The sequence below is a fragment of the Dipodomys merriami genome, unplaced genomic scaffold, assembly GCF_024711535.1.
Source record: "Dipodomys merriami isolate MVZ:Mamm:240054 unplaced genomic scaffold, mDipMer1.0.p SCAF_55, whole genome shotgun sequence".
NCBI lineage: Eukaryota > Metazoa > Chordata > Mammalia > Rodentia > Heteromyidae > Dipodomys > Dipodomys merriami.
This window is the reverse complement of record NW_027206124.1, coordinates 2,796,482-2,819,269: the sequence shown is the minus strand read 5'-3', so window position 1 is coordinate 2,819,269 and position 22,788 is coordinate 2,796,482. Positions and strand designations below refer to the sequence as shown.

Here is a 22,788-nt window from a genome sequence, read left to right as displayed (position 1 = left end):
TGTCTAATAATTGTGCACACCTCTCTCTCCCCGCCCCAAATCTTCCTGTGTTTAAGCCTAGGGCATGCCAGACACTGGTGCCTCACACCTGTAATCCTAGCCTCTCAGGAGGCAGAGGTCTGAAGCCAGCCTGGGCAGGAAAGTCCGTGAGACTTTTGTCTCCAATTAACCAGAAAACACTGGAAGTGGCGATGTGGCTCAAGTGGTAGAGCCTGCGCAAGATAATATAATAATAACAATAATAATTAGCCAGTCCTGTCCCTCCAGCACTAAGATTCTATCATATTAATTAATAAATACCCAGTGAGAGTGGTGTTGAGGGGTCTGAGGTTCAGGATAGGTGAGAGTCCTGACACCCCACTCACTGCACACTCTGTGACCGTGGAAAAATGGCTTCACCTCTCCGAGCTTACTTCTTCATGTGAAAAAAATGGAAATAAACACTACCCAAGTCTGAGGATTATCATCAGAATGAAATGAGATGATACACAGGCCTCTTCTAGAAGCAAGAACCTTTGAGTGGTAGGGTTTACCCATGAGTCTCTCCTTTATACCACATTGCTCTCATAGAAACATTCCCAGCCTGTCTGTATTTGTGTCTTCTTGTGTTAGTGATGAGACCAGACTTGAAAGTCAGTCTAGGTTTCACAGGTCAGGCTTTTGCAAACCCAGGGCTTCTTGGATCAGATCTTGTTTCCCCACCCAGAGCCTGTGCTGGCTCTCTCCTGCCCCCTGGAGGCGGCTTGGACCACAACGCTGTTAGCTCTGTTTTTTGAGCAAAGGGGAGACAAATTCAGAGGATCTGAGTGGAGGAACCTGATATAATTACAGTGTGTGTGTGTGTGTGTGTGTGTGTGTGTGTGTGTGTGTGTGTGTGTGTGTGTGTGTGAAACTCAGGACCTGAGCACCGCTGTCCCTGACCTTTTATGCTCAGGGCTGACACTCTACCACTTGAGCCACAGCTCCACTTCAAGCTTTTTGCTAGTTAATGGGAGTCTCTCAGATTTGTTTGTCTGGGCTGGCTTCAAACCATGATCCTCAAATCTCAGCCTCTGGAGTAGCTAGAATTACAAGTGTGTGCCACTGACACCTGATTTGTAATGTCATCAGTGTTTTGGTTGGCTTGAGTCTGTATTAATTGATTAGCTTTCCCACCCCTCTCCCCCTTCTTCCTCTGGCCCTTCTCATACACTATAAAACATCTGAGAACTGAAGTGGTAATGTACAGTAGTGGTAGTAGCTCAGTACTCAGCACCCCCAAGGCCCTGGGTTCAAGCCCCACTCCTACCACATTAGGAAATCACAAGAATTTTTCTCATATCAGACCCAATAATACCATTTTCCCCTCAAGGAAGGAGTGAAGATCTGAAGTTAGCTCATGTGTCCACACGTTCTTCTTATCTGTATATGAAGACTTCTGAGAGTTGACAATAACACAGTGCACAGTCTCTGTCCTGAAACATCTCATAATCCACAGAAAAATCAATAAGCAAGGGCACCACTGAACCATGGCTGTAGATTCTTGGAAAATCCTGACATGGAGAGGAGGAGGGTGTCTGTTCATTTGTTTTTCTTTTCTTTTCTTTTCTTTTTTTTTTTTTGTTGGTTGTGGGGCTTGAACTCTGGGCCTGGGTGCTGTCCCTCAGCTCTTCACCTCAAGGCGAGCGCTCTACCACTTGAGCTACAACGCCACTTCCGGTTTTCTGGTGATAGGAGTCTCACGGTCTTTCCTGCCCGGGCTGGCTTTGAACCGCGATCCTCAGATCTCAGCCTCCTGAGTAGCTAGGATTACAGGTGTGAGCCACCAGCGCCCGGCTCATTTGTTTTTCTTAACTGTATTTTTTTGTCTTTGCTTTTTTGGTAGTGGGAATCGAACTCAGGACATTGCGCTTGACAGGCAAGTGCTTTGCCGCTGAGTTATATCCCAGACCAAGAGAAGGGAGGTCCTTGTTTCCTCCCCTTGACCCAAGGAATGCTTGCAAGTGATTGGTTGATTAATAGATCCATATCAGCTTTTAGTTAGGTGCTTATGGCTCACTCCTGTAATCCTAACTACTCAGGAGGCTGATATATAAGGATTGAGATTCAAAAGCAGTCTGGGTAGAAAAGGCTGAGATTCTCTCTCCTATTAATCAGAAATATGCCAGATTGGCATAGTAGCTCAAGTAGTCAAACAGCAGCCTTAAGCAAGCAAGCTGAGAGAGAGTACAAGACCCTGAGTTCAAGCCATTATACCATCACACATACACACACATGTCAACTTTTACTTTCCAGTGTTTGGAACACTCAAGTTTGAGCTGTTGAGAAATAATTCTTGAGCCAGATGCCTATGGCTCATGCCTGTAACCCTAGCTATTCAGGAGGCTGAGATTAAGGATCACCAGTCTGGGTAAGAAAGGCTGTAAGACTCTCCCATAAACCAGCAAAGAGCAGGATATGGAGCTGTGGCTTAATCAGTAGAGCACTAGACTTGAGCAAAGAAGCTAAGGAACAGCGTACAGGCCCACTGTTGCGCACGTCATGCATACACACACACACACACACACAATATATATATATATATATATATATACATACATGCATACATATATAGATATAGATACACATATCTATATATATGTTGGAAGAAAGGGAGTAACCAGAAGGGCAGAGAGCAAGGAACCTGGCTCTCTTGGGTCTCTCCTCAGAAAGAGCTGGGCTGGGGGCAGCCACCTTCCTTCTGGTTCTGAGCCTAACTTCATCCTCTTTTTTGCCTCATCTGGAAAATTCCAAGCTGGAACTCTTAGTTTGACCTGGAGGTGGCTCGGTGGCTCCCTCAGGCACCAAGAAGACAACACATCTCCCCAGGAATGCGCTCTACAAGCCAAACCCCAGAATTCCTGCAGACAAATAAGAACAAATAAGAACTCAAAATCAAAAGTACTGGGCATGTAACTCAGTGGTCAAATGCTTACCTAACACGTGTGAGGCCCTGGGTTTGGTTCCAAGCACTGCAACAAACAAACACACCCCAGCATTAGGCCCCATGGCAGAGATCAGGAGGATTGATGTGCCAGGCCAACAAATAAGATGGGCATGCTGGTGCTTGTCTGCAATACCAACTTAAAGGAGGCACACATAGGAAAATCTCAGTCCTGGACAAACATTTGAGAACCTATCTGAAAAATAGCACCTGCTTAGTAACCACGAGGCCCTGAGTTCAAACTCTAGCACTGTCCCAAAACAATAAATAGGAAGGGATGACATTGTCCAAAAAGAAATATACTCATAGATGGGCACTGGTGGCTCATGCCTGTAATCCTAGCTACTCAGGAGGCTGAGATCTGAGGATCGCATTTTAAAGCCAGCCTGTGCAGGCAAGTCCATAAGACTCTTTTTTTTTTTTATTTTTTTTTTTGGGGGTCCCGTCATGGGGCCTGAACTCTGGGCCTGGGCGCTGTCCCTCAGCTCTTCAGCTCAAGGCGAGCGCTCTACCACTTGAGCCACAGCGCCACTTCCGGCTTTTTGCTTATGTGGTGCTGGGAATCGAACTCAGGGCCTCATGCGTGCAAGGCAAGTGCTCTACCACTGAGCCACCTTCCCAGCCCCCATAAGACTCTTATCTCCAATAAACCACCAGAAAATGGGAAGTGGCACTGTGCCTCAGGTGGTAGGTAGCACGTTCACCTTGAGCTGAAGAGCTCTGGGGCAGGGCTCAGGCCCAGAGTTCAAGCCCTATGACCAGCAAAAGAAAAAACAGAAAAAAGAAAAAAAAAATGGCTCATCTAGCTTTGTGGCAGTGGGTCATCCTGTAATCCAAGGCTGACATCCAGAGGATGGCAGTTTTAGGCCAGCTTTGGTAGAAAAATACTCAACATTCCATCTCCAAAATATCAGCAAAAATGGAGCACCAGCTAAGCAAGCGAACCTACCAAATGCAAGGCCCTGAGTTCACACTCTGGTACCACAAAAAAAAAAAAAAAAAAAAAGAACAAAGCCAGGCGCTGGTGGCTCAAGCCTGTAATCCTAGCTACTCGGGAGGCTGAGAAGTGAGGATTGCAGTTTAAAGCCAGCCTGTGCAGGAAAATCCTTGAGGCTCTTATTTCCAATAAACCACCAGAAAACAGGAAGTGGTGCTGTGGCTCAAGTGGTAGAGTGCTTGCCTTGAACTGAAGAGCTAAAGGACAGCACTCAGCCCCAGAGTTCAAGTCTCACAATCTACAAAAAAAATAAAATAAAATAAACAAATCATTAGATAGGACTCTACTAGAGTCCTAAGAGGTAAATACATGGATATCTCAGACCATCTAACTAAAGACATTCAACACCTTCATTTTCCAGAAGAGACCCAGGCCCTAGGATAGGAAGGGACTTGGTCCAGGGCTCCCAGTAAGACCATTCAGATGACCCGGAAGAGATGTGGCTATACCCTTCCTTGGATTTTTTGTTTGTTTGTTCCCGGTTGTGGGGCCTGAACTCTGGGCCTGGGCACTATCCCTCAGCTCTTCAGCTCAAGGCTAGCGCTCTACCACCTGAGCCATAGCGCCACTTCCGACTTTTTTTCTCTTTGCTTATATGGTGCTGAGGCATCGAACCCAGGGCCTCAGGCATGCAAGGCAAGCGCTCTACCACTGAGCCACCTTCCCAGCCCACTTTAATTTTTTTACTGTTGCATATTACGGAAAGGTTTTATAGACATCCATGCCTGTGTGTGTGTGTGTGTGTGTGTGTGTGTGTGTGTGTGTGTGTGTGTGTGTGTCGCGCGCGCGCGCGCACAAGTGTCCTTGGATTTTTTTGTTTGTTTGTTCCTGGTTGTGGGGCCTGAACTCTGGGCCTGGGCGCTGTCCCTCAGCTCTTCAGCTCAAGGTGAGCACTCTACCACTTGAGCCACAGTGCCACTTCCAGCTTTTTCTGCTTATGTGGTGCTGAGGAATTGAACCCAGGGGCTCATGCATACAAGGCAAGTACTCTACCACTGAGCCACCTTCCCAGCCCCAGAACGCTGTGTTTCTTCTGCCACCAGCCTCTGATTCAGCAGGCTCCGGGAGGCATCTATATAACTGTATCTTCTTTTGTCTTTTCTTTTTTTGGAGAGTGAACCCAGGATGCTGCACTTGCTAGGTAAGTGCTTTGCCACTGAGCTACATTCCAGCCCATGGCGTCTATATTTTGAAAAAGCCCAAATGAGTTCGTTATGTTGTTTCTTTTCCAAAATGCACATTTCTCTTTCTTTTTGAATTTGCACAAGTAATGAGTGATGAGTAGATTGTCATTGGGAAGTGCATAGCAGGATGTATAGAGCCATCTGTGAGCGTTATCTTTTCCCCCACCTGGCCTGCCCCCAAGCCTCTCCTCAAAGACAGTCCACTGCAGATGGGTAGGCTTTCCTCACTGTATGTGCACAAACATTGAAAAATAATGGCTTACAACACTACTGTGTATGCTTCATCCCATTTCCAGGCACACAGCTTCTAAACGTGTGTGTGTGTGTGTGTGTGTGTGTGTGTGTGTGTGTGTGTGTGTGTGTGTGTGTGTGTGTGTGTGTGTGTGTGTGTGCATGCCCCAATACTAGGGCTTAAATTTGGGGCCTGGGCACTGTCCCTTAGCTTTTTTGCTCAAGGCTGGCATTGTATGGCTGGTGACACAGCTCTACTTCCAGCTTTTTAATGGGTAGAGATATCAGTCTCATGGACTATTCTGCCTGGGCTGGCATCAAACATTGATTCTCAAATCTCAGCCTCCTGCGTAGCAAGGATGACAAGAGTCTGGCTAAAACTCTTGTCATATTTGAACTAAGGCCACAGCCATCTTACAACAGAAATATATCTATGAAGACACCTGCTGGCAATTATCTGTCCTTCCTCAGACCGACATCGCCGTTGTCTTAAGTCATTGTGGCCAGACATTTCCATTTCACAATATCCCATGTAATCCACCATAAAATTGCCTTAAAAAATGAAAAAAACAACTCGGGCTGGGAAGGTGGCTCAGTGGTAGAGTGCTTGCCTCGCATGCCTGAGGCCCTGGGTTCTATGCCTCAGCACCATATAAGCAGAAAATGCTGGAAGTGGCGCTGTGGCTTAAGTGGTAGAGTGCTAGCCTTGAGCTGAAGAGCTGAGGGACAGCACCCAGGCCCAGAGTTCAAGCCCCATGACAGGCAAAAAACCTAAAAACAAAGAACAAAACTCCCATAATCTGGGTGCTGGTGGCTCATGCCTATAATCTTAGTGAGTAAGAGACCCTATCTCAACCAGTTACTGGGCATAGTGCAACATACCTGTCATCCCAACTATGTGGGAAGCATACATACATAATTGGATTGTGGACTGAGGTCCAGGCTGGCCCTGACAAAAATGTAAGACCCTATTCAAAACATAACTGAAGGGCTGGGAAGGTGGCTCAGTGGTAGAGCGCTTGCCTTGCATGCATGAGGCCCTGGGTTCGATTCCTCAGCACCACATAAGCAGAAAAAGCCGGAAGTGGTGCTGTGGCTCAAGTGGTAGAGTGCTTGCCTTGAGCTGAGGGACAGCGCCCAGACCCAGAGTTCAGGCTCCACAACCGACAAAATAATAATAATAATAACTGAAGCAAAATACACACACAAAAAACTAATACTGGAGGTGTGACTCCAGAATTGGTGTGCTTGTCTAGCCAATGGGACACCCTGAGCTCAAACTCCATTACTGCCAAAACAACAACAACAACTATATATATATATATATATATATATATATATATATATATGAATTTATGTATATATTTGCATATATATATACACACACATATATCACTCTAGGTATGATGGCACACATTTTTACTTTGCTTTCATTATTGTGCTTAAATAACCCTTAAGAGCTGTTGATCACGCTAGCCGGGCGGGTTGTCTTTGCTCACATCCCATTGGCCAAAACTCAGTCACGTGTCCACACCAAACTGCAATGGAGACTGGGACATGGAGTTTTCCTGTGATTTTCTTGTTGATATCCTATAAGGCCTTTGCCAGCAAATCCTTCTTCCCAGCAGCTGATAGTTTTATTTGTTTAGCTGTTTGTTTTTGTAATTGTATTTTTTTGTATTTTCTTTTTTTTTTTTTGTTACGGGTGATTGAATCCAGGACGTTGCACTTGCTAGATAATTACTTTGCCACTGAGCTACATCCCAGCCTCGTAGCTATATTATATATATATTTATTTATTTTTGTCAGTCATGGGTCCTAAACTCTGGACCTGGGCGCTGTCCCTCAGCTCTTCAGCTCAAGGATAGCACTTTACCACTTGAACCACAGTGCCACTTCCAGCCTTTTCTGTTTATGTGGTGCTGAGGAATTGAACCCAGGTTCCCATGCATGCGGCATGCGAGGCAAGCACTCTACCACTGAGCCACCTTCCCAGCCCCTAGCTTTATTTTTAATCTGAATTCACCAACTCTTTTGTATTTTTGTTTGTTTGTTTTTTTTTGGGTCCGGTCGTGGGGCCTGAACTCTGGGCCTGAGTGCTGTCCCTCAGCTCTTCAGCTCAAGGCTAGCACTCTACCACTTGAGCCACAGCGCCACTTCCGGCTTTTTTCTTTTTGCTTATGTGGTGCTGAGGAATCGAACCCAGGGCCTCGGGTATGCAAGGCAAGCACTCTACCACTGAACCAACTTCCCAGCCCATCTTTTGTATTTTTAATATAATTAAAGGGAGAAATCCTAAAATAATAATACTTTGTGTGTGTATGTGTGTTGGTACAGGGGCTTGGACTCAGAACCTCACATTTTGGCTTGGCATTTTTGTTCAAAGTTAGTGCTGTATTGGTTCACTGACAATTTCACTTCCAGCTTTGGCTGGAACTAAGAGTCTCACAGAATTTTCTACCTGCGCTGGCTTTGAGCCTCTATCCTCAGATCTCAGCCTCCTGAGTAGCTAGGATTACAGGCGTGAGATCCTGGTAGCTGGCAAAACTCCTATTTTAAACTACCTGATGTTTTGCTGAGCAGCACTAGTTAAGAGCACTTTGAAGTCGGGAACTGGTGGCTCGCGCCTGTAATCCTAGCTACTCAGGAGGTTGAGATATGAGGATCATGGTTCAAAGCCAGCCCAGGTAGGAAAGTCCGTGAGACTTTAATCTCCAATAAACCACTCAGAAAACTAGAAGTGGTGCTGTGGCTCTAGTGGTAGAGTGCTTGCCTTGAGCTGAAGAGCTGAGGGGCAGTGCCCAAGTCCAGAGTTCAAGCCCCACAATTGACAAAAACAAATAACCAAATAACAAAAAAAGAGCACTTTAAAAACTAAGGCTATGAATATTAAAATTGTGTAATGAATAATACATAATGATTATAGCAGAATCTGGCAAGTGACAGACACTAAAGTATCCTTCAGTGGGTGGATAAATAACTCAGGATTCCGACAACATGGCTCCTACATTACCAAGGCAAAGAGAATTCTATGCTGGTCCCATCTTCCATTCAAACCAGCAAGGAAGTCAAGCTGTGGCTCAAGTGGTGGAGTACCAGATGAGCAAAAAAGCTAAGAGGCCCAGGCCCTGAGTTCAAATCCCAGTACTGGTACATTTATTAAAAAAAAAAAAAAGCCAGATGCTGGTGGTTCATGACTATAATCTAGCTACTCAGGAGGCTGAGATCTGAGGATCACAGTTCAAAGCCAGCCAGGGTAGGAAAGTCTGTAAGACTCTTATCTCCAATAAACCACCAAAAACCGGAAGTGGTGCTGTGGCTCAAGTGGTAAAGCGCTTGCCTTGAGCTGAAGAGCTGAAGAACAGCACCCGGGCCCAGAATTCAGGCCCCCAAACCGACCAAAAAAAAAAAAAAAAAAAAAAGGGAAAAAAGTCAAACCCTCCCTTCTTTCCTACCTTCTCCCAAGTGATAAATATTTCAATCCTTGCTGGAAGCATCCTGAGCTCATTCTGGCCCTCCACTTATCACCGGGCAGTTGTGAATGGAATCATGTTACAAACCACATTCATCTTTTTTATTTGACTCCTCGGAGACACTGCACCCTCCCCAATGGGAAGGCTCCAAACCTCTGGCATAAGTCGCCAGATCTATAATGTTTAGCTGGCTGCAATCCATCTCTGGCTTCATTTTACTTCCCTTCCTCACTTCCTTTCATCCTGATGACTGCCATACATCTTGGTTTGCAGGTTGCAGCCTATTCTTGGAAGGAGAAAGGACAGTCAACCCCGTGAATGCGTCCGTGGATCCCCTGTGAAGCCGGGCCATCGAGAGTCCCTGACGGATGTCTTCCTCTCAGCCTGCCCCACCGTCCACTCCATCCCACACAGCTCCTGATCTGGGGACCCAGGCTCCTTTTTAGGTCTAGGCCCTGGCTGCTTACATGGAATATCAGAAAATGTTTTCACTCCTGCAGCTTCTCCCACTCCAGCCAGCACCTTGACATTATGTGCGTGCGTGCACGTGTGTGTGTGTGTGTACTGCTGGCTTTTTTTTGTCGATCGTGGGGCTTGAACTCGGGGCCTGGGCGCTGTCCCTGAGCTCTTTTGCTCAAGGCTAGCGCTCTATCATTTTTAGCACAGCGCACTAGCAATTTTCTGGTGTTTAACTGGAGCAATGATTCTCACGGACTTTCCTGTCCGGGCTGGCTTTGAACCGCGATCCTCAAACAGGATTACAAGCGTGAGGCACCGGCGGCGTTGGGACTCCGGCTGGGTATGAATCTGGGAGTCGCTTAAGTGTGCAAAGATCCTCCGCGTGTGCAAAGATCCACCCGGCCCAGCGTTACGCAATGCAGAGGTAACAGCACCGCGCCTTCGTCACCGCGTCGGCAGCCGCCCAACGCTCCCACTTCCCGCTGAATTTGAGCCCAGCGGGTCGCCGTCCGCTCGCGAATCACTCCCCAGTCCACCTTGGAACAAACGCTAGGGGCGGAGACAGCGGGCGTGGAAATGGTGCGGAGCACGCGCTCTAGATCCGACGTCGGGCGCGCGCACGTACGCCGGAAGGGGCGGGACCAGCAGTGGCTTTATATATCCTGCGCAGCAGCCAGCTCGACCTCTACCGGCGGGATTGCGCGGCGAGATGGTATGTTCTACTATGGCGTCTCCTCCCTCTTTCCCCGGGTGGGCATGGCGGAATCCGCGGTGCATCGGCGCCATCAGAGCCTGTCCGACGCCGGGAACGTGCTCTTTCGGCACGGGGGACATCGCTGGGGCCGTAGACAGGCCCATTTTCTGGGGCCTGGCGAGGCCTGGGGAGGAGGGCCGTGGAGGGCCGAGGCCGCCCGAGAGTCCCTGGGGCGGGAGCAGGCCTGGAGGTCCGACAGGTCGTGCTTAGAACTCGATTTCCTCGTTTTTCTTCTTGATCGAGATAGGGTTATCAACAGGTGTGCTTTTTGTTACATGTGCTAACATGGGACGTTTGGGTTGGGCCCGCGGAGGCCTCGTTTCGAAATGTCCGGGTGGAACACGTCGCATAAGGCCTCGGGTACACAGAAACCACAAATGATGAACTTAATGACGGGCGGACAGAGACTCTGTGCTGAATGTCATGTTCTGATTTGTTTCTGTGTGACGTAGCGCCCACCACGTGCCACCTGCCTCCTGCCCCCGCAGCTGGCCGGCCTCTGCTGCCCTTCACAACGTCTGTCTCCTAAATCTGTGGGGGCCAGGTCTCATTGATTCAACCAGAAAGCCAATTGCTAAAGAACTAGGTTTTTTTTTCTGATAAATAACTTCACATTCAGTTTTAACATACTGAGTACTCTTTAATGTGAATGAAGACAAAAAAGGTGACCATCAGACGCTACCCGCAATTTGGGAGTATGGTTGGGGTCAGGATACAGCGGGTGAAGGAGGGGAGAGCTCTTGGGTGTGGGTGCTAATGCTGGTGGCTTTCTTCCTAGTCTCACAGGAAGTTCTCCGCGCCCAGACACGGGTCTTTGGGCTTCTTGCCTCGCAAACGCAGCAGCCGTCACCGGGGGAAGGTGAAGAGCTTTCCTAAGGATGATGCTTCCAAGCCTGTCCACCTTACAGCCTTCCTGGGCTACAAGGCTGGCATGACTCACATCGTGCGCGAGGTGGATAGGCCAGGATCCAGTATGTACACCCCCATCACCCAAGTTGGGGATTTCAAATGTCAGCTTTCCAGTATGGTTGGTGGGAGAAGAACCAGATCACTTGTTGTCTTGATGTGTGTTCCATAAGCTGCAGAAGCAGTTCGGCTTTAGTAGGTTAGCCTTGCCAGGGAATGTCTGTCCTAACCAACCTCAGGTTTAGTGTAGTGTGGCTATTCCACCCTTAGGATATAAGAACTCAAGGCCTGGGGGCTGTTTGAGTGTTTGCTGAAGCGTCGCACTCAAACCTGGAGCGTCAGGATCACTTCTGGTTTCTTGGGTAAATTAGAGGCAAGAGTCACGGACTTTCCTGCCAGGGCTGATTTCTAACTGATCCTCAGATCTCAGCCTCCTGAGCAGCTAGCAATACAGCTGTGAGCCACCAACATCCCTTTAGGTTGGCACTGTACACACTTTTGAAGCACCTTGACTGTATGGTTAGAACAACCCCTTGTGGGGATATTTATTTGCAGAGGTGAATAAGAAGGAAGTTGTAGAAGCTGTGACCATTGTGGAAACTCCACCCATGGTGGTGGTTGGCATCGTTGGCTATGTGGAGACCCCTCGAGGCCTGCGGACATTCAAGACAATCTTCGCAGAGCATATCAGTGATGAGTGCAAAAGGCGCTTCTACAAGAACTGGTAAGGCTGAAACTTGGGCTAGGTCAGGCTGCAGAGCAGGGAAGACCCACAGTTGCAGGCCTTGGCTTTGGGGGAAGGGCTGTTTTGCTTTTTTAGATGAGCACTATGGGCTCACCATGGGCAGCCTCTTTCTATTCGCCCCTGGTTGGCATTGCTTGACCAAGGCTCCATCCAGCAGGCCGTGGCTGCTCGGAGCTAGGAAGTCCAGCATGAAACCAGTTATACTCCCGTGGCTAGACTTTCCCCAAGGTAGAGAAAGCTTTCTGGAGCAAGAATAGCAGTCTCAATGTTTGTGACTTAACAGTAACCTTGTTGGACCTCTGCTCAGCTCCGCTCGGCTCTGCCCGATGAGCTCCATCCAGGCTCCGCTTGCCGGTGGAAAAGGCTCCTTAGAAGCCGGCAATGAGCCCCCTCCCCACGTGGTGCCCAGTGCCTTCCTCTCACCCCGAGGGTGATGAAGGCCTGCACCCTGCTCCAACTCTACTCTGCTCCTGAAGGCACAAATCTAAGAAGAAGGCCTTCACCAAGTACTGTAAGAAATGGCAGGATGACATGGGCAAGAAACAGCTGGAGAAGGACTTCAACAGCATGAAGAAGTACTGCCAGGTCATCCGCATTATTGCCCACACCCAGGTAAGCGTGTTCCCTCATCTCTCACAGGGACACCGCAGGCCAGGAGGTGGTGTCTGAGCAGCTTCTTGGCTGATGTCTGCTCACCATGAATTAGTCAGCTTGGGTTGCTTGCCATTGCCAGGTTTCCTCCTGGAGTCACTTTTGACGCCCCTGTGGGTGTTCCTCATGCTGGCTGGCAGCTCTTCTGGCCAGCAGAGGGCACTGTATTTTCATTTTTACCCAGGAACCTAGAGGGTCATTACTTGAGTATTCTGGAGTGTTAATGGGAAGCAGGTTGGTGGCTAGATGCCAGCTTGATGGTCTTGCTTCCTGCATAACTGCAGTTTTTTTGTCCATCCTGGGCCTTGAGCTCTGGACCCAGGAACTGTCTGATCTTTTCAGCTCAAGGCTAGTGCTCTACCATTTAAGCCACAGCACCATTTCAGGTTTTCTGGTGGTTTATTGGAGATTAATCTCATGGACTTTTCCTGCCCAGGCTGGCTTTTAAACTGAGATCCTCAGATCTCAGCATCCTGAGTAGGTAGGATTACAGGTGAGCCACCGGTGCCTGGCTTTTGACTGCACCTTTCTGATTAAAGGCTTAAAGTCATTGTTAGGAGCCACTTTTATTAGCACTGCCACCTTAAGAGGGCCCCAGGAACACTGCTACCTGCCATTAGTTTGAAAGCACCGGAGTTTGAGTGGAATGACAGTCAGGATTAAATGGCTCGTTAGCTGTTAGGTCCTTAATAGCAGACTTGGTAACATCGTCCACTCCTCCCAAAGGGACACTTGGAGCCAGGCTAATCTTGAGTCTTTCCTAGATGCGCCTGCTTCCTCTGCGTCAGAAGAAGGCCCACCTGATGGAGATCCAGGTGAACGGGGGTACTGTGGCTGAGAAGCTGGACTGGGCCCGCGAGAGGCTGGAGCAGCAGGTCCCAGTGAACCAAGTGTTCGGGCAGGACGAGATGATTGATGTCATTGGGGTGACCAAGGGCAAGGGGTACAAAGGTGAGCCCTGGAGTGCTTTGTTCCTGTGGTTACTGGGGAGGGCAGTCCTCGGCCCAGCTGTTCTGTGATGAGGCTTTGGAATGTGCGCTGGGCACAGCGCCCGACTGAGACTGAGGATTCATTCCCTGTTGCCTTCCTTCTGAGAACAGCAGTCCGTGTGGCTTAGGCTCTGGCGCATAGAAGTTGAGGCCTGTCCAGAGCTGTGCCAGCTATGTATGGACCAGATTGAATAAATAAAATCAGGGGGTGGGATATTTTGGAGTGTCCCCTCCTGTGTCCTCAGCTACAGGTTGTGTTGGACACAGGTCCCATGGTGATTCCAGGCCCATGGTAACACATTTCTTTCTCTAGGGGTCACCAGCCGCTGGCACACCAAGAAATTGCCCCGCAAGACCCACCGAGGCCTTCGCAAGGTTGCATGTATTGGAGCCTGGCATCCTGCCCGTGTGGCTTTCTCTGTGGCCCGGGCTGGACAGAAAGGCTACCATCACCGCACTGAGATCAACAAGAAGGTGTGTGTTGTGGGTTCCTCATCTGTGAGACAGTTGTGATAGGGGTGTTCCTTCTTAAAGATGGCTCCCGTGAGCTGTGCGTTAGCCTGATCCAGCTGGGAGGCTTTGATTCAGGGGCAAGCCCAGGATCATTGAGATAGTGAGCAGCCCCTTTGTCTCGGGGCGTTAGCCACCCTTAGTTTCCTTCACCCACTCCAGCAGTCTGACAGTTGGATAATGGCCAGCCCTTTGCAGCTAGAATCCCCTCTAGAATACTAAGGTTCTCCCACATCACTGGAGTTGAGGCCATCTTCTGCGTGGGGGATTTAAGTGTGGCATTCCCGCCAGTCTCACCCTGTGGCCGTCCTTGAGCCCTGCTGTCCCTGTGTTAAGTCTCACCCCATTGTTTAGATCTACAAGATTGGCCAGGGTTACTTGATCAAGGATGGCAAACTAATCAAGAACAACGCTTCCACTGACTACGACCTGTCGGACAAGAGCATCAACCCGCTGGTGAGTGCTGGGCCCTCGCCCTGCAGACAACGGTCCAGTGTCTGGGACCTGATTGAGTGTGAAGTGCAGTCCCCAGCCCACCTGTCAGTGATGAGGTTCTGGAATGTGCGCTGTGCCCAGCGCCTGAGTAAGACTGAGGAACCATTCCCTGTTGCCTTCCTTCTGAGAACAACCCTGGTGCTGTTGGCTGCATCCCCCCTGAATCTGAAGTGGGGGCCCTTTGCTGTGGATGCTTTGCTGACCAGTGACTATTTCCCTAGGGTGGCTTTGTTCATTATGGTGAAGTGACCAATGACTTTGTTATGCTGAAAGGCTGTGTGGTGGGAACAAAGAAGCGAGTGCTCACCCTCCGCAAGGTGAGGCTGGGGCCCCTGAGGAGCACAGGTCCACGCCTGTGCGAGCCATCAATGGGATCTCACACGAACAAAGGTCCTGAGGTGTTTATGTCTAGTCTGGCCTGGGCTGGCTGTTTGCCTCCTCGTGGGCCTCCTGCAGTGCACAGGCCTGAAACTGGGTTAAATGTGTTGAACGCTCGCTCTGGTAAATCCTAACTGGCTGTCTCTTGGCCTGCAGTCCTTGCTGGTACAGACTAAACGGCGGGCCCTGGAGAAGATTGACCTCAAGTTCATTGACACTACCTCCAAGTTTGGTCATGGCCGCTTCCAGACCATGGAGGAGAAGAAAGCATTTATGGTGAGCCCTTCCTACTTGATCCAGAAGTGTCCTATCACCCTCTCCCTGCCCTGCCCTCCCCTTCCGCCAGCTTGCACCGGCCCCCCTAGTGTGAGTAGCCCATGTTGTCTTCATCCTTCTAACTTCTCTCCATTTGTCTCTGCAGGGACCACTTAAGAAAGACCGCATTGCCAAGGAGGAGGGTGCATAAAGCCAAAACATTGCCCAGCTGGTGGCAGGTCTTAATAAACTGTTCCCTATGTCATTGGCCTCTGCTGTTTGTTCCAGGGCTGGGAGATGGTAAACTGTACATAGGCTGCCTGCAGCCCCTGCCCTCTTACCCTCATCCCCATTACTCAGTGGGGATGTGACGGCCAGACCTGGGGCTGCCCCTGAGCTGCTGAAAGTCTTCCTGTAGACAGGCCTGGAAGTGTTTGTACAGCCTGAGGTCCATGGGGCTGTGGCAAGGACCTGGTGTTCCCTGTTCTTGGCACCCAGAATGCACACGGACCCAGTGCCTGTCCTTCAGCTTAATCCACCCAGCTTCCAGTCAGGGCTTGTTTCTGTCCTTACCATGAATTAGCTCATAACACTCCAAGTGCCTCTTGGGGTCCAGCAGCCAAGCACATTCTCACAAGAGTAAGGTGCATGACTGCAATGTGCCATGTCACCTGCTGGGGGCAGCAGATGCTTAACTCAGCTTGAGGTCTAGAGAAGTAAAGTGGATGATGGATGGGGTGGTGCTTGGGTCTTAATGTCCCTACTGGGGATTTTGTGCAGTGGGGTTTAAGCTGTTGGTCCAGAGCAGCAGCAGTGGATGCGGCGCCTAGTCTCACCAGGGAACAGCTTTCCTCCCCCTTTCCCCCTTCACTTTCCTGGCCTATGGGCTTTCTCTCCAGGATCAACCTGGGGTACCTAGTAGGTAATGGTCTGGAGATGGGATGGCATAGGCCAGCCTTAGACACTTCCATAGCCTGATGCAGTCAGTCGCGGGGCCTGAACTCGGCCTGGGCGCTGTCCCTCAGCTCTTCAGCTCAAGGCTGGCTAGCACTGCCACTTGAGCCACAGCGCCACTCCAGCTTTCTCTGCTTACATGGTGCTGAGGAATTGAATCCAGGGCCTCAAGCCTGCAAAGCAAGCACTATACCACTGAGCCACCTAACCAGCCCAGTCTGCCTTTCTGTGACCAGCTCTTGTTATTTTGGGAGGCAGATGGCAAGCAAGATGGTTCTTGACTAGGTTATAACCCATGGAGTGAAAGAAGTGCAAAGCCTTTCCTCCCCCCGCCCTCCCCCGTTCAACTGCAGCGTCTCCTGGCATCCAGTGGTGTTGGAGAGATCTGTATCTACCTGAGCATGCCCCAGGGTTCTCAGTAGTGTACACTAGGGGTGTATGGAAAGATATTCCTAACCCAAGTAGGGACAGGGAGCCCCAGGCCCCTGAAGGTGGTATAGAACTGGGGTTATGCTCTCCGGCTTGCCCCAAAATGGCTGGGTGCCGCTGGGCTCCTAACAGCACAGCCCTGTGTTCCCCCAACTCTGCTGCCTTCCCTGCCAGTCTGGCGTATAAGCCCTGGTCCCCTTGCTGGTCCAGCCTTTCAGGCCCCCTAGGAGCCCAGGACAGGGCCCAGCTCTGTCTCAGCCACAGAAGCAGAAGCACATCTAGAACCTTCCAAGATGGAGCTCATGGGGACAGTACCTTGAAGTGGGCAGGTATGACTGGTGGGTGGGTGCTAATGGTTGTGATGACTGGAGTTTTTGAGGGCCCCATGTTAACGTGTATGAGCAGACTAAAGGCACCCCTGTGTCCCTTTGCCCATTCCTGGGTGTATGTGTAAGCCATGCTTTCTTGGCAAGTAGAGTCCTGGGGTACTAGCCCTGAGATTCCCCAGGGAGAGCTGAGTAGATGGCCAGCCCCACCGTCCTGGGCCCCTGATCCCCTAGGGGCCTTAGGTCAGCAGCCTCATGTGACTATGGAGAAGTGGCCAGTGGTGGCCACTCCCCATGCCTGCCCCACGCACCCAGGAAAGCTGCTAAAGATAGCCCAGGCGCCCACTTCCTGTCCTCAGCCACCCTTCCTGGCGTCAGCGGGCCCCTCTGGCATGTAAGATGTCTGCCACCCTGCCAGTCCTCAGCCTGCTCATCCACCCCGGGCAGCGGGCAGCCATTTCACCCCATGCACGCTGGGACCTAGCTGTTGGCACAGCTGGCAATTTTCCACCATGGGGCCTCCCACTGAGAGGCCAAGTCGCCATCCATCCATTCTGCCTGGGCTGACTCAAAAGGTATCCTTAAGTCTCAACCTCCTGAGCAGCTAGGATTACAGGTGTGATAGACTGATGTCTGACAAAACTAGAGATGAATGAAGTCTTTAATAAAGTCTTTAATAAAGTGTTTGGAAGCAGAAATACCTGATTTCAGTGTGTGTGTGTGTGTGTGTGTGTGTGTGTTTGAGGGGCTTGATCTCAGGGTCTGGGCCCTGAGCTTTTTTTGCTTAAGGCCACAACTCATTTCCCACATTTTGGTGGTTAAGAGGTCTCATGGACTTTTGCCCAGGCTGGTTTGGAACTGCAATCCTCACATCTCAGCCTCCTGAGTAGCTAGGTAGGATTGTAGGTGTCAGCCACTGGTGTCTAGCTCATACTTTATAGAGTTTTAAGATTTGGGGCAATTTGCATATACTTTACTGGGTAAACATCCTTTGGGAGAAGATGTGTTTCTATGCCCCAGATAGAACAACTGAGGCCCAGAGAGGGCAACTGACCTGCCCAGGTCCAGCATCTTAGACCCAAACCTTGATTTCATTCATGAAGCCAGAGGCAGTTGTCAATCTAAGGGCAAGCCCCACCCACCCTGGAGATAACAAATTACAGCCAATTTGACCACTGCTGCCGGTCCTATAGGGTGTGGCCTTGGCCCTCCACTGGGCCCCAGGGCCCAGCCGAACCCTGCACACCGCGGCGGCTCAGCCGGACATTGGGAGGGAGAAGGCTAGAAGGATGGATGTAATGCCTTCTGGGTGTCCTGGTGACCGTACCTGGGTGAGTTCCTTTTGCAAGGACGGTCACTTTAATCTCTGAAGACATCAATAGCACAAAGCTGGGAACCATCCAAAATAACATGTGAGCTAAGTGCTGGAGGACAGCGTGCTCTCTGTGAGTTCCGCCCGTCCTGGCAGACCCAGGAGCTGGAGCGGTGCCTGCGGGTGGCGAGGCCTGCCTGTTTTCCTCGCTGTGTGTGGACTATTTTATCATCCATGTAAAGCATGCAAATGGGCCAGAAGCGTGATGGCCCGCTTCCTGCACAATGCCCTCCTTGGGGGCAGACCTGAGTAGGAACACGGGATGTATAGGAGTGTACAGGAGACCAGCAAGGAGAGAACTGGGAGATTTCCCGCCCCCGCCCCCCCCACTCTCCCCCCAATATGGGACCCCACCATGGGACCCTGTTCTCCAACCTGGACAGGACAGGAACAGATAGGAAGACTCATCTGTTGGCTCAAGCATGCGCTGTGTGCCAGACACAGGATGATGGCTCATTCCTCACCTAGGGGCAGCAGATGCCAGGGCGCGCCCACTCCACCGGCTTGAGGCTCCAGGCTGCTGGAGGACAGGAGGCTGGCGCAGCAGCGCCCCCTGCAGGCTCCTCCCTGCCTCTCCCTTTCCCTCTGCATCAGAAGCCACCTTACTCTTCCAGCCTTGGCATTCATGTCCCCTCTCTGGTACCCCACTGCTCAGGGACCCCCGATGGCAGCCTCTGGTTCTCTGGTGCCGTCATCTGTTCCTGCTGCTTTTGTTCCCCTGTTCCTAGCACTGGGTACATGGTCGGCACTGGAGAAGCGTTCAGGACTCATCAATGGCAGGTGTGAGAACCAGTGTGGTGTCTCCCCCACAGCAGCAGCCCTCCCTTTCTTATTTCCAGGCTGGTCTCACCACCTCTATTTGGGACCCCACATCTCTTCTCTGCAGCCAGGGCGATTCTGTTAACACCAACTCAAACTGCACCCCTCCCCTGTCCCACGTCCTCCACAGCTCCCGCTGGACGCAGACTGCATTCCGCTCCTGATCTTCTCACCTCCCCAGTTGTCCTGTTTCCTCTGTTCCTCAAGCATGGCTACTGCCCCAGGGCCTTTGCACTGGCTCTGCCTGCTTCCTTGTCTGTCTATCCCCCAGCAAACTGCAGGGATGCGCAGTCCCCCACTGCAGCCTATCCCCACCCTCCTGCCCCACCCCATTCGATCCCACCAGCACCCAGCACCTGGCCCCATCTGCGCCCTGGGGGCATTTGTGTGCTCAAGGCTCCCCTCCAGGCTTCCAGAGAAGGGAGAAGGGATGTGGTCTGGAGAGAGGCGGAACTCCAAGGGGGCCGTGACTTCCTCAGAGCAGATTTAGGAAAAGTTGAAGTGAAAACTTCTACGCAGCTGAGTGTTCCTGTGGCTGGTCCACGGGGCCTGTGTGTGTGTGTGTGTGTGTGTGTGTGTGTGTGTGTGTGCTCACGCATGCGCATGTGTGTGTGATCGCTGGTCTGTGCCCTCCCCCCCCCATACTCCCCGGAGCAGAGGGCTTATTGCTTCTGTCCTTCCCCTCCTCAGGATGCGGCTTAGAAAGACAAAAGTCTAAGAAATGGGGAGAAGACAGGACCCCCCATGTTCCCGGGTGGTGAGTGCGGGCGAAGGAGCCTCTCCGTCACCACTTACAACTGGGACTGAGCCCCACACTCACACCTACAGAGGCAGAGACGCCCAGAGCCGCACACACAGCCAGAGGCTGGGGAGAGGCCGCGCGGGGCCGCCGCAGGGGCCCGGCAGAGGACAGAACTGCAAGAGAGCAGCTGGGCTGGGAATGTGGCTTAGTGGTAGAGCGCTAGCCTTGAGCAAAAGAAGCTCAGGGACAGCGCCCAGGCCCTGAGTTCAAGCCCCAGGACTGAGAGACACAGAGAGAGAGAGAGACAGAGACAGAGACAGAGACACAGAGACATACAGAGACACAGAGAGAGCGAGAGGACACACAGCTGCATGGAGGTGACCTTGTTGGCCCACCATCCTACCCCCTATCTAGTCTAGGACAGGAGGACTAGAAATCTGCCAGGGACTGATTCAGGTTCTTTTTAACCTGTCCTGGGGCTTGAACTCTGGGCCTGGGCACTGTCCCTGAGCTCCTTTTGTTCAAGGCTAGTGCTCTACCTTTTGAGCCACAGCTCCACTTCTGGCTTTTTCTGTGACTTACTGGAGATCAGACTCCCAAGGACTTTCCTGCCCAGACTGGCTTTGAACCACAATCCTCAGATTTCAGCCTCCTAAGCAGCTAGGATTACCAGGTGTGAGTCACCAGCTCTTGGCTTGCAGGTTCTAGATTTTGGCCAAGCCTTCCCCCCACCCCCACCCCAGCCTGCCTCAGTTTCCCTTTAGCCCTGGGCTGTGAGAGGAGTGGTTCTGGTCCAGGCTTTTGTAGCCTTGGGGGCCAGATGCCAAGGATTGTTTTCCACTCCTAGGAGGGTGGGCCCTTCCTGCCAGAGAAAATTCCAGGCTCGGCAGCCTGGCGGGGAAAGATCCTGCCACCCCCGTGACCACACACCCGGCGGCAGAGCCGGCGCTGGCTGCGTCCTTTCTCTCCTCGTGGCTCTTGGCCCTGGTGGAGGGAGCCAGCCAGCCCAGGAGAGGCCTCGACACCTTCGGATTGTCTCCCAGCGCTCCTTCCCTTCCCCACGCCCTGCCCACCTTCGCTAGCCGCCGCCCAGGCTCAGGGGACTGTCCAATGTCCACAACCAGAGCCTGGCTTTCGCTCCTCCCCATGTCTGTTATGCTGGGTCCTGAAAAAGAACCGGAGTTCCTGTCCTCTCGCTATGCAACCCAGGCTGGCCTTGAACTTGTGAGCTTCCTGCCTCAGGTGCTGGTGGAATTCCAAGTGTGCACCCACTGGAACTTTGGGGTTCTAAGAGCTTCTCCCTCTCCCCTTACAATTCCCATGTCCAGGTTTCTTTGGTTCTGGTAGGGGTTTGCAAGAATGTTGGGACTCCTTGGGCTGGGAAGGTGGCTCAGTGGTAGAGTGCTTGCCTTGCACGCATGAGGCCCTGGGTTCAATTCCTCAGCATCACATAAACAGAAAAAGCTGGAAGTGGCGCTGTGGCTCAAGTGGCAGAGTGCTAGCCTTGAGCTGAAGAGCTGAGGGTTAGCGCCCAGGCCCAGAGTTGAGACCGTACAACTCTCACACACACACACACACATACACACACACAAACACACACAAGTGTTGGACTCCTGTTATTTGGATCTCAAAGATCCTCAGGTTGGAAGGGAAAATATGGTCAATGTTTGATGGCCTTGAAATTTCCTAGTTGCAAGAATCTATGCATTTAACACATTGTTCTTTGCCTGTATGCCAGTAGTAAGACTTGAACTCAGAGCCTTGTGTGCCTCTCAGTCTTATTCACTCAAGGCTGGTGCTCTACCACTTTAAGGGCCATCCACTTCCAACTTTTTGCTTGCTAATTGGAGATAAAAATCCCAGATTTGTCTTCTGGGGCTGGCTTTGAACCTGAATTCTAAGGTAGCTCTGAGTAGCTCAGAGTAGCTAAGATGACAGGTGTAAGGCGCTAGCATTTGGCTTAACATATACTAAAAAAAAAGAAGAATACCAGGAAGTGCAACAAGCAAGCCAAGCTGGGCGCTGGTGGCTCACACCGTCATCCCAGCTACTCAGGGGCTGAGGATCTGAGGATCCTGGTTCAAAGCCAGCTAGGACAGAAAAGTCCCTGTGAGACTCTTATCTCCAATTAACCACTCAAAGACTGGAAATGGAGCTATGGCTCAAGTGGTAGACTGCTGGTCTTGAGCAAAAGAGCTCAGGGACAGTGCCCAGGCCCTGAGTTCAAGCCCTAGCTCTGGTGTTCCTGCATGTGCAAACACATACACACGTACACACACAGAGAATATGTCCTTCTAGAATTTTCTTTTTGTTGTTGTTGTGGGGCTTGAACCCTGGGCCTGTCCCTCAGCTCTTCACCTCAAGGCTAGCGCTCTACTGCTTAAGCCACAGCGCCACTTCCAGTTTTCTGGTGGTTCATTGGAGATAAGAGTCTCAGGGACTTTCCTGCCCTGGCTGGCTCTGAACCTCGATCCTCATATCTCAGCTTCCTGAGTCACTAGGATTACAGATGTGAGCTACCGGTGCCCAGTGGTTCTAGAGTTTTCTAGTGCTAAGGTGCTGTGGTTCTGGAGGTCTGCGGTTACCCGCAGTGCCCGTACCATGTCAGGGTCTGTGGTGCGGCAGTGCTGGGCCGGAGGCGCCGGCAAGGGTCGCAGGGGCGGGGGAGGCCAGGTGTGCCGGCGTGGGTGCTGGCGGCAGCTGGCGCTGGTGACAGCCAGGCGGGGTACCTTGCCTGAACCGATCACACCTGGCCCTGACCCAGGAAGGGGTGGGACAGGGCTGGGGTGAGTTGGGGGACCCCAGAGGTCAGGCTGAGGGCCTGGATGCCCCCTTTCCTCCCCTGTGGCTCTTCCTGTTGTCAACTGGTGGCACAGTGTGCCCCAGGTGAGGTCCAGGTGGGGCTCCTGTCCCCGAGGGCAGGGCCAGCCAGCGGCCCCAGGGGCCCACCCAGGGCTCATGTGCCCATCAGCCCTCAGCTACCCGATTCTTCTCTGGAGTCTGGTCTCTGATCACCTCTTCTCCCCGCCCCCCTTAGTCCCTCAATACCTTAGGTCCCGGGAGGCCCCATCTTTCCATCTGTCCACTCTCAGCCTGCCCTGTGGTCCTGCCTCTCCCGCCAGGCTCCCGGGTGCCCTCCTGGCCTCGGTGAGGAGCC

General features: G+C 51.4%; 1 protein-coding gene and 4 non-coding genes across 5 annotated transcripts; all 5 read left to right on the top strand.

The window, feature by feature from the left end:
• The first annotated feature begins 9,988 nt into the window (after positions 1-9,988).
• Positions 9,989-15,254, top strand: Rpl3 (ribosomal protein L3). The gene is made up of 10 exons (XM_069999565.1): positions 9,989-10,018; positions 10,839-11,031; positions 11,522-11,690; positions 12,188-12,323; positions 13,127-13,313; positions 13,665-13,825; positions 14,216-14,317; positions 14,578-14,673; positions 14,891-15,010; positions 15,156-15,254. Exons 1-10 carry the CDS (start codon positions 10,016-10,018, stop codon positions 15,198-15,200), a joined length of 1,212 nt encoding a protein of 403 aa, XP_069855666.1. The 5' UTR covers positions 9,989-10,015; the 3' UTR covers positions 15,201-15,254.
• On the top strand, positions 10,433-10,496 carry LOC138811941 (small nucleolar RNA SNORD43). The gene has a single exon (XR_011367515.1). It is a non-coding gene; the product is annotated as a small nucleolar RNA SNORD43 (small nucleolar RNA).
• LOC138811949 (small nucleolar RNA U82P) lies at positions 12,139-12,187 on the top strand. The gene has a single exon (XR_011367521.1). It is a non-coding gene; the product is annotated as a small nucleolar RNA U82P (small nucleolar RNA).
• LOC138811944 (small nucleolar RNA U83B) lies at positions 13,370-13,463 on the top strand. Its single transcript, XR_011367518.1, has one exon. It is a non-coding gene; the product is annotated as a small nucleolar RNA U83B (small nucleolar RNA).
• LOC138811945 (small nucleolar RNA U83B) lies at positions 14,398-14,490 on the top strand. The gene has a single exon (XR_011367519.1). It is a non-coding gene; the product is annotated as a small nucleolar RNA U83B (small nucleolar RNA).
• Positions 15,255-22,788: the final 7,534 nt, after the last annotated feature.